Here is a 14230-nt window from a genome sequence, read left to right on the forward strand (position 1 = left end):
TAATCGTCATCTTTGAATCAGGTAAGCCAGATGTAACACTACTTTATTATTAGTTTATTATTAGTTTATTATACTGTGTGTATTTCTGTTAAATAATAAGTTACAATCGACAGCAAGTTAACGTTATGGCAGATGTTTTCTTCATAACTTGTAAAACGGTAATGTTTCCCATGATAAATACAGAGCAAATGTCGCTCGTGATCAGAAAAGGTGGAATCATCGCCATTTGGTTAAATGATTAAACAAAATGTTCTGATATTTGTTTAGAATAATAATGCCCCCATTCGACCTAGCAATATTGGGCCCTATAATCGCGGTGTACACTCTAAAAAGTTAACGTTACTGTACTTAAATGTACAGTTACAGTTACTTATAATGTAATTGCATGAAATACAGAGTTAAACAGTTTTTTCTTAAACATTTAATTTAGCAAATAATTCTATAATTTTAAAATAATTCTATTTTAGGTAAAACAAAGTTATATTTATAAAGACGACTGCACAAACTTTAAAAACATTTGAGTTTAACACTTGTTTATGACAATATATGATATATATTTAGTAATTAGATTGTATTGTATTTTATAAATCTATTGTAAAAATATTATAAGCATATATTGTATTTTGTTTATTTTATTACTTGTGTTTTCAGATATATTACACAACAGAATAGTTATATTAAATAGCTGAAGTACAAACATTTTATTTATTAAAGTCATAATGTAAAGACTTAAGAGTTTAATGTGTATATTATAACTTAATGTTTTAATTTCTGTTGTTTCTCATTTATTTATATGGATTTTAAGTTGTACTACCATGCATATATTAGGCATATGTGTAGAAAATTCACCAGAAGTCCATTTTATGGTCATGGTCATATTTACTACTGCAATAATATGGATTATCTACCTTGTTAAATTATTGTTTCACACTTAATGTAAATGTATCTTTCTGATTGCTCTAGGTAATGTTCTCTCTAATGTTTTTTTTTTTTTTTCAGAAAAATGTATGCATACCCGATTTTCCGCCGCCAATCAGCGACATCAAGCAGACTCCTCTTGGGGCCATCTGCAGAGGCAGAGCGCCTTGTAAGCAGGGAGTCTGGAAGGGCCAAACCCAAGGAAGAGGTGCTGGCAGAGGCCACTGCTTTCGTCAGCAGCAATGGTGGAGACTCCAGTGACCAGTTTTTAGTTCTGGCTCACTGCAAGATTCAGTTTGGCAAGTACCAGGGCCAAAGATTTAGATGGCTCCTAGAGCATGCTCTGGGGTATGCGGTGTACCTGGTGCTTAGCATTTCTGATGAGAAGCTGCAGACAACACCCTTGTCAGAAAACAAACACCTGTTTCTTCAGTACACTTCCTCCATCAGGGAGATTGCAGAAGAAGTAGAGAAGTACCAGAGGAAACAGGAAATGCAAGCAGAAGCCAGGGCAAAAGGAGATACAGGGTGCTTGATGGTGGAGTTTGGTGACTTTAAGGGCCGGTCCATGAAAGATGTGTTTGAGGACCAGAGCAAGGAGGCCCAAGCCCTCATCAGGTACCTGGTTAAGGCAGATGCCAGGCCAAAAACCAACATGGCACTTTTCAAGACGTATGTCCTGAAAAGACTGGCTTCTGCTGCTGCCTCTGCACCTCCACCTGCAGCATCCAGTGTCCCTGCTCCTCCACCTGCAGCCATCCAAACAGGTGTACAGCAGACTGCCACTGTGAAATCGCTGTTGGCAAGGGGCAAGCACTTGTCTCCTTCACAGCTGGCAAAAAAACTGATGTCACCTGTTAAACCCTGTAAGTAGGAGAGTGAATACTGAGCATGATACAGAATTATCCCAACAGCAGTTATATATGTGTTTATTTATTGTTATGTCAAACTTTCTGTTTCCAGATCCAAAACTGCAGTCCACTGTATCTCCTCCTACAGCAGAACCCCCAGCCAAACGTATGGCCCAAAGGCAGCTTTTTACTACTGGTAAGTAAGCACCATCGTATTGTACATTTGGCTGTGTGTATTTTTTACAGTAATATTGTAAATATAAGATTTATGCTCCAGGCACTTCCAGATCCACAGCTGAAGATGATGAAGAACTGGTGTTTGCTGCATCACAATGTGAAGCACAGCTCTTTGCAGGTGTGGCACACGACAAAAATGAAAATGTTATAACAATATTTTGTGAAAACACACTAAGTATTTTTTTTTACAAAAAATAATGAATCAAATTTTTATCTACAGTACAGAGTTGTCACATCATGCCTCAAGCGGGATGCATTCTTTGAGTGCACTTCTTCAAAACCTTAAGGATATTCAAAGGTTTCAGTGTATTTATTTGCGTTTCCGAACTAATCATTATTGAACATTCATCAGATAACTTTTCCACGTCGCTTGCTCTTCTCACTCACTCTCTTAGATGGTGGTGATTCATTGCTGTCATTATCAGCTGAGCAGTTTTTCCTTACTGTATCTGTGTGCATGCTTCATGTCTTTGTGCTTCAATAATTTATACTAATCATGCCTCATTTTACTTACTCCATTTCATATGATTCTCACTCGCAGAGAATTGTGTTAATTCCATATCCCTTTCATCAATAAAGTGCACACTAATTTCTTTGCTTTCTAACAGTACCATTCTCTTAACTTGTATTTCTAAGTATACCCATATTAATAATAATACTTATCCAAAACTATTGCTTCACTGGCTGTTCATGGGCATAATTTGTGGCACCTTACTATCAAAAGCAACAGTCATCATAATATTGTTAACCATAAATTGTTTGTTACTATTCACTCAGAGGCCTGTGCCAATCCGTCTCCATCAGCGGAAACAGCAAAAACACCAGATCTTCAACATCATCAGCCACCAGTTGAGCTTCCTGTTCACTGGAAAGATCAGCTTCCCCCTTTCCAGCATGAGTGGATCCGGAACACGGTATTTAAAACAAACTTAAAAACCGGCAAGCCAGAGCTAGTGTCCCAGCTGAAGCTTTGGTGGTATCCTCCCCAGCCCCCTCTAATTAACACGCAGCCACCTGCCTCTCCTGACCTCTTCTTCTGCCGACCACTTTTTCTGTGGATGCCGCTGAAGATGTGGTTGTTTCCACTTGTCTGTGTTCGCCTAAGCTGCGGTAAGCACAGACTAACAGCTGCTGGAATTTACCGCACGGTGCGCAAGGTCCTCGACATCGACGGCTGGTACGACCTTGCCACTGAGTATCTGGAGTGCAAGCGGTGCAAAAAGAAGTATCCTGCCTGGTCCGAGGACATCTTAGGACAGCTGGATATTGGCCACCGTAGTCAGTTCCCAGCTTTGCTGACATACAGGTAATTCATAATGCCAATATTTTAATTGTGTTAATTTTTAGCAAACAAAGCATTTCCCTGATTATAATGTTGTTTCCTTAGATACTCATGTGACAACCGGGTAGTTAGGATGATGAGGGAGAGGACACTGGGCAACAGTGTGACTCAGCTTTTCAAAAAGCTGATGGAGCAACACAGTGAGGCATGGACACAGCGAGTCTTGCAGTACCTGACTGCCTGTGAACCATTCACAAGGTCCTCCCTTGTGCAACCTCCTGTGTTTGCTGAGCCTCCCCTCTTACCTGCCATACCCAAACCTAAGTGGCTGTTAGCCGTCTATGCCAGGGATGTTCTGGGGCGACTGCACGAGGTCAAGGCCAAAATCACCTCCGTCTTTGGCTGTGTTCTAAAGATGGACTCCACAAAAAAGGTATGTTTATATCCAGACATTTGCCAGATATGGATATGTGTGCGTACATATTTAACACAGTTTTATTTTTCCTAATAGATCACAAAGAAACTTGCAGGTGCTGCTGCGGGAACAGCTGCCTGGTGCACTAATGTGGGGAACGAACACGGTCAAGTCCTTGTCTCTGTGCTGTCAGCTGCCGAGGGTCATGGACTGGAACCAATGGCGGCCGGGCTGATGAATCGTTACCGGGAGGCAGGAGAGGCAGCCCCGAAAGTAATGTACGTGGACAGAGATTGCTGCAGTCAGCACGGCCAGTCTCCGGTGAAGATCATGTTTCGGGAGTGGGATGAGCTTGAAGTGCGCCTTGACATCTGGCATTTTATGCGCCGGTTTGCTGCAGGTGTCACGACAGAAGCTCATCCGCTCTACGGCATCTTCATGGCACGTCTGTCCACGTGCATCTTTCAGTGGGATCCAGAAGATGTGGCCGCTCTTCGCCAGGCAAAGGAAGGTGAGCTGGCGGCAAAAAAGACTGGCCACATTTCACAAACGGCTCTCAGTGCTCGCATAAACCGGAGGGAGCTAGCACTGCACTGCCGTAGGAGGACCAGAGGTGTGGAGGAGACCACCTGTCTGATTGGAAAGCTGTTGGACCATTTTGACAGCGAGCATGGGAAGGACACTCTGGGTGTTCCTCTGCTGGACCACGAACGGATCCAGCAGATATGGAAGGAACAGCAGAAGCATATACAGTGCATTCAAGACCCAGAGAACTTTCCACTGTACATGAAGACAGGGACACTGAAGAAAGGCAGTGTGGAGCTGTGTTGTTACAGGTGTGCCCGTGGCTCTACATCTTTGGAGTCCTTCCACCTCCACCTAAACCGTTTTATTCCAGGTATTACATACATTTGGATTGTTTTATTTTGTAAAACATATAAGCACTGTGATAACTTCCATTGCTTTAATGTAACATTATTAAACATTTAAATAACATTTGTGATGTTATCAGCATTGACAAAGCTGTCTTGCCTGACAAGTAACTCTGTTTATAATGACAATAATTTTAATGTTAGTACATAACCTAATAACATGTTAATTAATTCTTCACATATTTTTAACTATTTTAATTTCCAGGGACCAGTGCCAGTGATGCGCATTTTCAGGCCTATCTCCTTGAGGGCTTGATGCGCTGGAATGATGACCGGATGGAAAGCACCATAAAAGGAGCATCCTCCATACGGTCATATGGCAGTGCCATGAGAGAGGCTGTGGACAGGCTTAGCCGAGCAGTCTTAGGGAAGCCCTGGGATAACCGTTATCACCCTCCTGGAGCATATACAGGCAAGAAATTCATTAACTAGTTGTTATATAAGTGATTTATTAAGCTTTAATGTACTTCACAAAATGTTTATCTAAATATTTACTTTATTATTAGTTTTATTTAATATATGTTTTTTTTTAATTGTTTTATTCTTTAAGGTGAATTGCTGGGAATAGAGTACCTTTACAGCCAGACCGGCAAAACCCTGACTCCGGTGCTCCAGAACCCAGAGGAGGAAGACAGGCTGGTGGAGGAAGTAGATGACGAGGATCTACAAGATGAGGGGTTTGAGGAGGAGATCATGGAGGACATCACAGTTCCAGTGCTGTATGAGGATGACCCCTGCCGTGATCTCAGAAACAGCCCCTCATCTTCGCCTCTGCCTCAGTCCCCAGCATCACTGGCTGAGCCGTCCACATCAGCTGGTGGAGAAGGACAGCTTCCTAGCCGAGCCCCCTCAGTGCCGTCACAGCCATCCGACTCTGGAGACAGTCTCTCTGTTGAGGCTCAGGTAAGATACATTAAGAACTTAATTTGATTTAGTCTTTTTTTATTCCACATATACTAAATTTATTCTGTATTTACCAGGGAGTAGTCATTGGACCTGATGGCATTGCTGGGTGGGACAAGGTCCAGGATCTGGCTGCTTATTTGGTAGGTCTTCGTGAGGCTCCTTACCTCACTGACCTGCAGGTGACAGAGGCCATCCAGCTGTGGACAGCTCTCCTGGATGTTGATAAACAGCGCATCAACTACCAGCCTCGACATCAGCCTCAGCTGACGCATGGGCGCTTTAAGGCACCAAAGCGCTCCGGAGTCACTCCAGGTGTGGAGAGCGTCAAACGTTGTCTGATTGGACATCCTGGGGGTCCAGCACAGTGGCCTAGCACCAGCCGCTTGGTTGAGGCCATTTGTACAAAGCTGTGTGCCGTACACAAGTCCACTTCCAAGAAGGCTGGTGTTCGCACCCCCAGGTGGTCTAAAATACTGACCGATTACCACCACATCCGGGATCTGGTGCTTGGCAGTCGCAGGCTAATGGATGAAACAGTGATCCAGCTTTTTGAGCTAAACCAGAAGACGCTCATTCAGTGGTAAGCAAAGCACATTATTTTCTTTAAATTACCTGAATATTTCTAAATTAATATATATGAATAATACATATCATTTATTATCAGGTTTCAACGGAGGCAAAAGGATCAGGAAATGAGTGTACTCACTCAGGGACTGACTCCACTTAATCCAATTGCTGTGGCAGATACGCAGCTTCCTTTGCCGAGGGAAAAATTGGACGAGGCACCGTCAACATCAGGCCCCAAACACCAGTTTGTTTTTCCTCCAAATAAAGAAGGACAGGCACCTCTTCTTCGACCTGGACGAAAGTCTGCTTCAGCAACCACCACAGTTTGCTCTTTCCTGCCAGATGCCACCACGGTGTGCTCCTTCCCACCGGCCCCCACGACGGTATGCCCCATCGCGCCAACCCCCACCACAGTCTGCCACATTGCACCGGCCCCTACCATGGTGTGCCCCGTCACACCGACCTTCACCACAGTGCGCCCCTTCTCGCCAGCCTCCACCACAGTGTGCCCCATCATACCAGCCTCCACCACAGTGCGCCCTATTGCGCCGGCCCCCACCACAGTGCGCACCATTGTGTCTGCCCCCACCACGGTGTGCTCCTTTCCACCGGCCCCCAGCACGGTGTGCCCCATTGCACCACCCCCCACAGCACCAGGTGTTGTGAAGCCCATTTCAGGACCTGGATCATTGTTTGGCACACTTGTTTTTAACCCAGACATGAGTGTGTCAATGGTGATTCCATCATTTGCTGCACCAACATCCAGTGCAGTCCCAGCTTCACCTGCACCTGCTGTTGCTCCACCTGCACCTGCTGTTCCTCCACCTGCACCTGCTCCACCTGCACCTGCTGTTCCTCCACCTGCACCTGCTCCACCTGCGCCTGCTGTTCCTGTGTCCCGTTACACCCAGAGGAACAGGCGCAGACGGGAACAGGAGAAGGAAAGTGGAGTCCACAAAAGGAAGTATGTGCGTGCGGTTACTTTTAATGTTTGCAGCAAATGTGGGCAACCCAAGACTAAGGAGTTTGGCCATAGCCGATTTGGTAATGCCACATTTTGTCTGCAAACTTCAAATGGCAAATCCTTAGAGGACTGGTTGGCAGAACAGCGCCAGCAAAATAAAGGACAAACTCCAGCTCCAGAATAAAGTACAAATTGCTGTATATATATTTGTAAATGTTACATGGGTACTCTCTCTTTCCCTCATTTTATTTAATTTTTGTGTGTTAATATGTAGCCTTTTAAAGTAGCACTTTATAGACTTTATAGACTTTTATATAACATAGGCCCACTCTTATTTTGTCTTGTGTGTACTTATTTAAAATTTGTGTGCATTTTATGTAAAAATATATTTATATTTCTTAAAAAAATAACATTTTATACATTGCTTAAAAACTATATTTTATATATTACGTGCCCCCACTCTTGCATTTTATTATTTATTCATATTATTGTTTAATATATTGTGTGTATAAAAATAAATATATATAGAGAGTATTGTTTTTATATATTGTGTATAATAAATAAATATATTTATATATAGTATTGTTTTAATATATTATATGTGCATAATAAATAAATATATATTGTATTGTTTTTATTTATTGTATATTATATAGTTTATATATTAAGATATGTTTTTATTTAGTTTTTTTACATTGTTTTACAATTTATATATATTTGTATTCATTTTAATAAACCATTTTGCATATTACTTGTTTTTGTGTGCATTCATTTAAAGTTATTATTACATAAAGAAATATTAAAAAAAAAAAAAAAAAAATATATATATATATATATATATATATATATATATATATATATATATATATATATATATATAATACTTATATATACATAAGCATGCATAAATATGTTTAATTGAAACATTTTCATTCGTTTTTAATTAACGTAATAAGCTTTTTAAGAACAATATCCACATAATAGTAATATCAATATAATTGCCTGTGTTACGTCAGTAAAATTTCAACAAGAGCGCAGCTGATTGGCTCCGCTGAAACCGACAATGATTGGATATTGTGTTACACAGATCGTGTGTTCGAATCCAGCACGCAAAAAATGACATTTAGAATGACATGCAATATGCAACCAAAATACCACATTATGCACAGTCACAAAGCCGCGAACACTACTGCAAGCGAAATTTGTCGCATTTTTCCGTTTTTTGCGACTTGTTCGCTTGCGAGTGAGCGAGAAGATTGGGCCCCTTCCTTTGCGCAGCGAGCGCTCTACCATTTGAGCTAATTCCCCTTGCTGGAAAAAGTTTTTGCTATTTTCGACGTAATCAAAAAATAAAAAAAAGATCACATCTGCTCTGCGGTGGCCCCTTTGCCCTGCTTGATATTTATTCGTCAAATTGCTTGGAATAGCATGCTTTTTTTAAAAGGTCCTACCCGGTCCTGCTCCAGGGAACGTGTGAGGAGTCCTGCATGCCGAATGACGAGTTATCCCTAAATCACTCCACATTGGCACTGCCCTGGATTTCTTTGTTAGCATGCAGAAAGTGGCCGGTTAGCTCAGCTGGTTAGAGCGTGGTGCTAATAACGCCAAGGTCGCGGGTTCGAGACCCGTACTGGCCAATCTTTTACCCTCCTACGCCTCAGACGCATTCAAGAGCTCTGCTCGGTCTCACCGGCATCCATGCTGCAGAGCAGCTGAGACAAGACAGCCGAAATAGCTCAGTTGGGAGAGCGTTAGACTGAAGATCTAAAGGTCCCTGGTTCAATCCCGGGTTTCGGCAAAGCAGCGTTGTTGTTCAGTTTTTGGCATGAGGGTCAGGGAACCGAAAGTCACTCAAAAAGCCTAGCTGCTTCACACTTAAGTCCACCTGCTTCCACTTGACCAAAACGCCATCTTCCTCCCAGACGGTCACGTCGCTTCTGGTGATGATTCCAATGGCCTAATCGACAGCGATCTTCAATATGTTTAGCGCTTTGATGTCCCACTGCGGACACGCCATTGACTAAAAGAAAACTGTGATTTGATAGGGCTTCTGAAGGGTTGCAATGATAAGCACTAGACAGGAACCGGCAAAGCTGACATAAGAAGTTTCACTATAAAGTCTTAAGGTGCAACCAGCTATGCAATGAAAGCCAGTGTGAAAGGCATGAAAACAGATGCGGAGATTCATGTGGAGAATGCGGGCATCGATCCCGCTACCTCTCGCATGCTAAGCGAGCGCTCTACGATTTGAGCTAATTCCCCTTGCTGGAAAAAAAATTTGCTATTTTCGACGTAATCAAAAAATAAAAAAAAGATCACATCTGCTCTGCGGTGGCCCCTTTGCCCTGCTTGATATTTATTCGTCAAATTGCTTGGAATAGCATGCTTTTTTTAAAAGGTCCTACCCGGTCCTGCTCCAGGGAACGTGTGAGGAGTCCTGCATGCCGAATGACGAGTTATCCCTAAATCACTCCACATTGGCACTGCCCTGGATTTCTTTGTTAGCATGCAGAAAGTGGCCGGTTAGCTCAGCTGGTTAGAGCGTGGTGCTAATAACGCCAAGGTCGCGGGTTCGAGACCCGTACTGGCCAATCTTTTACCCTCCTACGCCTCAGACGCATTCAAGAGCTCTGCTCGGTCTCACCGGCATCCATGCTGCAGAGCAGCTGAGACAAGACAGCCGAAATAGATCAGTTGGGAGAGCGTTAGACTGAAGATCTAAAGGTCCCTGGTTCAATCCCGGGTTTAGGCAAAGCAGCATTGTTGTTCAATTTTTGGCATGAGGGTCAGGGAACCGAAAGTCACTCTAAAAGCCTAGCTGCTTCACACTTAAGTCCACCTGCTTCCACTTGACCAAAACGCCATCTTCCTCCCAGACGGTCACGTCGCTTCTGGTGATGATTCCAATGGCCTAATCGACAGCGATCTTCAATATGTTTAGCGCTTTGATGTCCCACTGCGGACACGCCATTGACTAAAAGAAAACTGTGACTTGATAGGGCTTCTGAAGGGTTGCAATGATAAGCACTAGACAGGAACCAGCAAAGCTGACATAAGAAGTTTCACTATAAAGTCTTAAGGTGCAACCAGCTATGCAATGAAAGCCAGTGTGAAAGGCATGAAAACAGATGCGGAGATTCATGTGGAGAATGCGGGCATCGATCCCGCTACCTCTCGCATGCTAAGCGAGCGCTCTACCATTTGAGCTAATTCCCCTTGCTGGGAAAAAAATTTGGCTATTTTCGACGTAATCAAAAAATAAAAAAAAGATCACATCTGCTCTGCGGTGGCCCCTTTGCCCTGCTTGATATTTATTCGTCAAATTGCTTGGAATAGCATGCTTTTTTTTAAAAGGTCCTACCCGGTCCTGCTCCAGGGAACCTGTGAGGAGTCCTGCATGCCGAATGACGAGTTATCCCTAAATCACTCCACATTGGCACTGCCCTGGATTTCTATGTTAGCGTGCAGAAAATGGCCGGTTAGGTCAGCTGGTTAGAACGTGGTGCTAATAACGCCAAGGTTGCAAGTTCGATACCCGTACTGGCCAATCTTTTACCCTCCTACGCCTCAGACGCATTCAAGAGCTCTGCTCGGTCTCACCGGCATCCATGCTGCAGAGCAGCTGAGACAAGACAGCCGAAATAGCTCAGTTGGGAGAGCGTTAGACTGAAGATCTAAAGGTCCCTGGTTCAATGCCGGGTTTCGGCAAAGCAGTGTTGTTGTTCAGTTTTTGGCATGAGGGTCAGGGAACCGAAAGTCACTCAAAAAGCCTAGCTGCTTCACACTTAAGTCCACCTGCTTCCACTTGACCAAAACGCCATCTTCCTCCCAGACGGTCACGTCGCTTCTGGTGATGATTCCAATGGCCTAATCGACAGCGATCTTCAATATGTTTAGCGCTTTGATGTCCCACTGCGGACACGCCATTGACTAAAAGAAAACTGTGACTTGATAGGGCTTCTGAAGGGTTGCAATGATAAGCCCTAGACAGGAACCGGCAAAGCTGACATAAGAAGTTTCACTATAAAGTCTTAAGGTGCAACCAGCTATGCAATGAAAGCCAGTGTGAAAGGCATGAAAACAGATGCGGAGATTCATGTGGAGAATGCGGGCATCGATCCCGCTACCTCTCGCTTGCGCCTGCAGCATCCCGTCTACAGAGCCAAAGTAAGCCCAAAGTAAGCCCACATGAGCCAATCACGTCTCACCTCGGTGGCTTACTTTTGACCAATAGAGTTTAACCCCTGTGGCTTACTTTGACCAATCACGTTTGTCTTTGCGCTGACGTCATTTCGACCAATCGCGTTTCACTTCAGTGGCTTACTCTTGACCAATCGCATTTCTTTTTGCTGTGATGTATGTTTGACCAATCGCGTTTCTCCTCGATGGCTTACTTTTGACCAATCACACGACGCTTTTATTATAATCGTCATCTTTGAATCAGGTAAGCCAGATGTAACACTACTTTATTATTAGTTTATTATTAGTTTATTATACTGTGTGTATTTCTGTTAAATAATAAGTTACAATCGACAGCAAGTTAACGTTATAACAGATGTTTTCTTTATAACTTGTAAAACGGTAATGTTTCCCATGATAAATACAGAGCAACATGTCGCTAGTGATCAGAAAAGGTGGAATCATCGCCATTTGGTTAAATGATTAAACAAAATGTTCTGATATTTGTTTAGAATAATAATGCCCCCCTTCGACCTAGCAATATTGGGCCCTATAATCGCGGTGTACACTCTAAAAAGTTAACGTTACTGTACTTAAATGTACAGTTACAGTTACTTATAATGTAATTGCATGAAATACAGAGTTAAACAGTTTTTTCTTAAACATTTAATTTAGCAAATAATTCTATAATTTTAAAATAATTCTATTTTAGGTAAAACAAAGTTATATTTATAAAGACGACTGCACAAACTTTAAAAACATTTGAGTTTAACACTTGTTTATGACAATATATGATATATATTTAGTAATTAGATTGTATTGTATTTTATAAATCTATTGTAAAAATATTATAAGCATATATTGTATTTTGTTTATTTTATTACTTGTGTTTTCAGATATATTACACAACAGAATAGTTATATTAAATAGCTGAAGTACAAACATTTTATTTATAAAAGTCATAATGTAAAGACTTAAGAGTTTAATGTGTATATTATAACTTAATGTTTTAATTTCTGTTGTTTCTCATTTATTTATATGGATTTTAAGTTGTACTACCATGCATATATTAGGCATATGTGTAGAAAATTCACCAGAAGTCCATTTTATGGTCATGGTCATATTTACTACTGCAATAATATGGATTATATCTACCTTGTTAAATTATTGTTTCACACTTAATGTAAATGTATCTTTCTGATTGCTCTAGGTAATGTTCTCTCTAATGTTTTTTTTTTTTTTTTCAGAAAAATGTACGCATACCCGATTTTCCGCCGCCAATCAGCGACATCAAGCAGACTCCTCTTGAGGCCATCTGCAGAGGCAGAGCGCCTTGTAAGCAGGGAGTCTGGAAGGGCCAAACCCAAGGAAGAGGTGCTGGCAGAGGCCACTGCTTTCGTCAGCAGCAATGGTGGAGACTCCAGTGACCAGTTTTTAGTTCTGGCTCACTGCAAGATTCAGTTTGGCAAGTACCAGGGCCAAAGATTTAGATGGCTCCTAGAGCATGCTCTGGGGTATGCGGTGTACCTGGTGCTTAGCATTTCTGATGAGAAGCTGCAGACAACACCCTTGTCAGAAAACAAACACCTGTTTCTTCAGTACACTTCCTCCATCAGGGAGATTGCAGAAGAAGTAGAGAAGTACCAGAGGAAACAGGAAATGCAAGCAGAAGCCAGGGCAAAAGGAGATACAGGGTGCTTGATGGTGGAGTTTGGTGACTTTAAGGGCCGGTCCATGAAAGATGTGTTTGAGGACCAGAGCAAGGAGGCCCAAGCCCTCATCAGGTACCTGGTTAAGGCAGATGCCAGGCCAAAAACCAACATGGCACTTTTCAAGACGTATGTCCTGAAAAGACTGGCTTCTGCTGCTGCCTCTGCACCTCCACCTGCAGCATCCAGTGTCTCTGCACCTCCACCTGCAGCATCCAGTGTCCCTGCTCCTCCACCTGCAGCCATCCAAACAGGTGTACAGCAGACTGCCACTGTGAAATCGCTGTTGGCAAGGGGCAAGCACTTGTCTCCTTCACAGCTGGCAAAAAAACTGATGTCACCTGTCAAACCCTGTAAGTAGGAGAGTGAATACTGAGCATGATACAGAATTATCCCAACAGCAGTTATATATGTGTTTATTTATTGTTATGTCAAACTTTCTGTTTCCAGATCCAAAACTGCAGTCCACTGTATCTCCTCCTACAGCAGAACCCCCAGCCAAACGTATGGCCCAAAGGCAGCTTTTTACTACTGGTAAGTAAGCACCATCGTATTGTACATTTGGCTGTGTGTATTTTTCACAGTAATATTGTAAATATAAGATTTATGCTCCAGGCACTTCCAGATCCACAGCTGAAGATGATGAAGAACTGGTGTTTGCTGCATCACAATGTGAAGCACAGCTCTTTGCAGGTGTGGCACACGACACAAATGAAAATGTTATAACAATATTTTGTGAAAACACACTAAGTATTTTTTTTTACAAAAAATAATGAATCAAATTTTTATCTACAGTACAGAGTTGTCACATCATGCCTCAAGCGGGATGCATTCTTTGAGTGCACTTCTTCAAAACCTTAAGGATATTCAAAGGTTTCAGTGTATTTATTTGCGTTTCCGAACTAATCATTATTGAACATTCATCAGATAACTTTTCCACGTCGCTTGCTCTTCTCACTCACTCTCTTAGATGGTGGTGATTCATTGCTGTCATTATCAGCTGAGCAGTTTTTCCTTACTGTATCTGTGTGCTTCATGTCTTTGTGCTTCAATAATTTATACTAATCATGCCTCATTTTACTTACTCCATTTCATATGATTCTCATTCGCAGAGAATTGTGTTAATTCCATATCCCTTTCATCAATAAAGTGCACACTAATTTCTTTGCTTTCTAACAGTACCATTCTCTTAACTTGTATTTCTAAGTATACCCATATTAATAATAATACTTATCCAAAACTATTGCTTCACTGGCTGTTCATGGGCATA

The 14230-nt window shown here is 42.2% G+C and overlaps 3 protein-coding genes and 6 non-coding genes across 10 annotated transcripts in view; 7 read left to right on the forward strand and 2 right to left on the reverse strand.

The window, feature by feature from the left end:
• The window catches only part of ccl39.6 (chemokine (C-C motif) ligand 39, duplicate 6), a 41941-nt gene that overhangs the window by 10898 nt on the left and 16813 nt on the right, over positions 1 to 14230 (reverse strand). Inside the window, exon 1 of one of the 2 annotated variants that reach the window (XM_073942942.1) lies at positions 5209 to 5533. The exons of the other annotated variant lie outside the window; for it this stretch is intronic. The gene's annotated coding sequence lies outside the window, so the exon portion shown is untranslated. Of the gene's footprint in view, positions 1 to 5208; positions 5534 to 14230 lie in introns of those variants that run through there. 2 annotated transcript variants of the gene reach the window in all.
• On the forward strand, positions 988 to 7256 carry LOC141380996 (uncharacterized). The gene is made up of 11 exons (XM_073943212.1): positions 988 to 1784; positions 1882 to 1965; positions 2047 to 2150; positions 2784 to 2920; positions 3112 to 3312; positions 3394 to 3721; positions 3800 to 4601; positions 4841 to 5047; positions 5186 to 5538; positions 5616 to 6121; positions 6206 to 7256. The coding sequence occupies exons 1-11, from the start codon at positions 1004 to 1006 to the stop codon at positions 7254 to 7256; spliced, it is 4554 nt and encodes a 1517-aa protein (XP_073799313.1). The 5' UTR covers positions 988 to 1003.
• trnai-aau (transfer RNA isoleucine (anticodon AAU)) lies at positions 8636 to 8709 on the forward strand. Its single transcript has one exon. It is a non-coding gene; the product is annotated as a tRNA-Ile (tRNA).
• trnaf-gaa (transfer RNA phenylalanine (anticodon GAA)) lies at positions 8798 to 8870 on the forward strand. Its single transcript has one exon. It is a non-coding gene; the product is annotated as a tRNA-Phe (tRNA).
• Positions 9590 to 9663, forward strand: trnai-aau (transfer RNA isoleucine (anticodon AAU)). Its single transcript has one exon. It is a non-coding gene; the product is annotated as a tRNA-Ile (tRNA).
• Positions 9752 to 9824, forward strand: trnaf-gaa (transfer RNA phenylalanine (anticodon GAA)). The gene has a single exon. It is a non-coding gene; the product is annotated as a tRNA-Phe (tRNA).
• trnaa-agc (transfer RNA alanine (anticodon AGC)) lies at positions 10216 to 10288 on the reverse strand. Its single transcript has one exon. It is a non-coding gene; the product is annotated as a tRNA-Ala (tRNA).
• Positions 10708 to 10780, forward strand: trnaf-gaa (transfer RNA phenylalanine (anticodon GAA)). Its single transcript has one exon. It is a non-coding gene; the product is annotated as a tRNA-Phe (tRNA).
• LOC141381042 (uncharacterized) lies at positions 12501 to 13661 on the forward strand. The gene is made up of 2 exons (XM_073943487.1): positions 12501 to 13494; positions 13576 to 13661. The coding sequence occupies exon 1, from the start codon at positions 12503 to 12505 to the stop codon at positions 13319 to 13321; it is 819 nt and encodes a 272-aa protein (XP_073799588.1). The 5' UTR covers positions 12501 to 12502; the 3' UTR covers positions 13322 to 13494; positions 13576 to 13661.

This window comes from Danio rerio, chromosome 25 (assembly GCF_049306965.1).
Source record: "Danio rerio strain Tuebingen ecotype United States chromosome 25, GRCz12tu, whole genome shotgun sequence".
In the NCBI taxonomy this organism is placed as follows: domain Eukaryota; kingdom Metazoa; phylum Chordata; class Actinopteri; order Cypriniformes; family Danionidae; genus Danio; species Danio rerio.

Excerpts from the sequence above, each read along its gene's own strand:
- LOC141381042 (XM_073943487.1), top strand. The coding sequence starts at position 12,503 with ATGTACGCATACCCGATTTTCCGCCGCCAATCAGCGACATCAAGCAGA.
- LOC141380996 (XM_073943212.1), top strand. The coding sequence starts at position 1,004 with ATGTATGCATACCCGATTTTCCGCCGCCAATCAGCGACATCAAGCAGA. Across the intron at positions 1,966-2,046 it reads AAGGCAGCTTTTTACTACTG|GCACTTCCAGATCCACAGCT; the intron begins GTAAGTAAGCAC and ends TTTATGCTCCAG. Across the intron at positions 5,048-5,185 it reads CCCTCCTGGAGCATATACAG|GTGAATTGCTGGGAATAGAG; the intron begins GCAAGAAATTCA and ends TTATTCTTTAAG.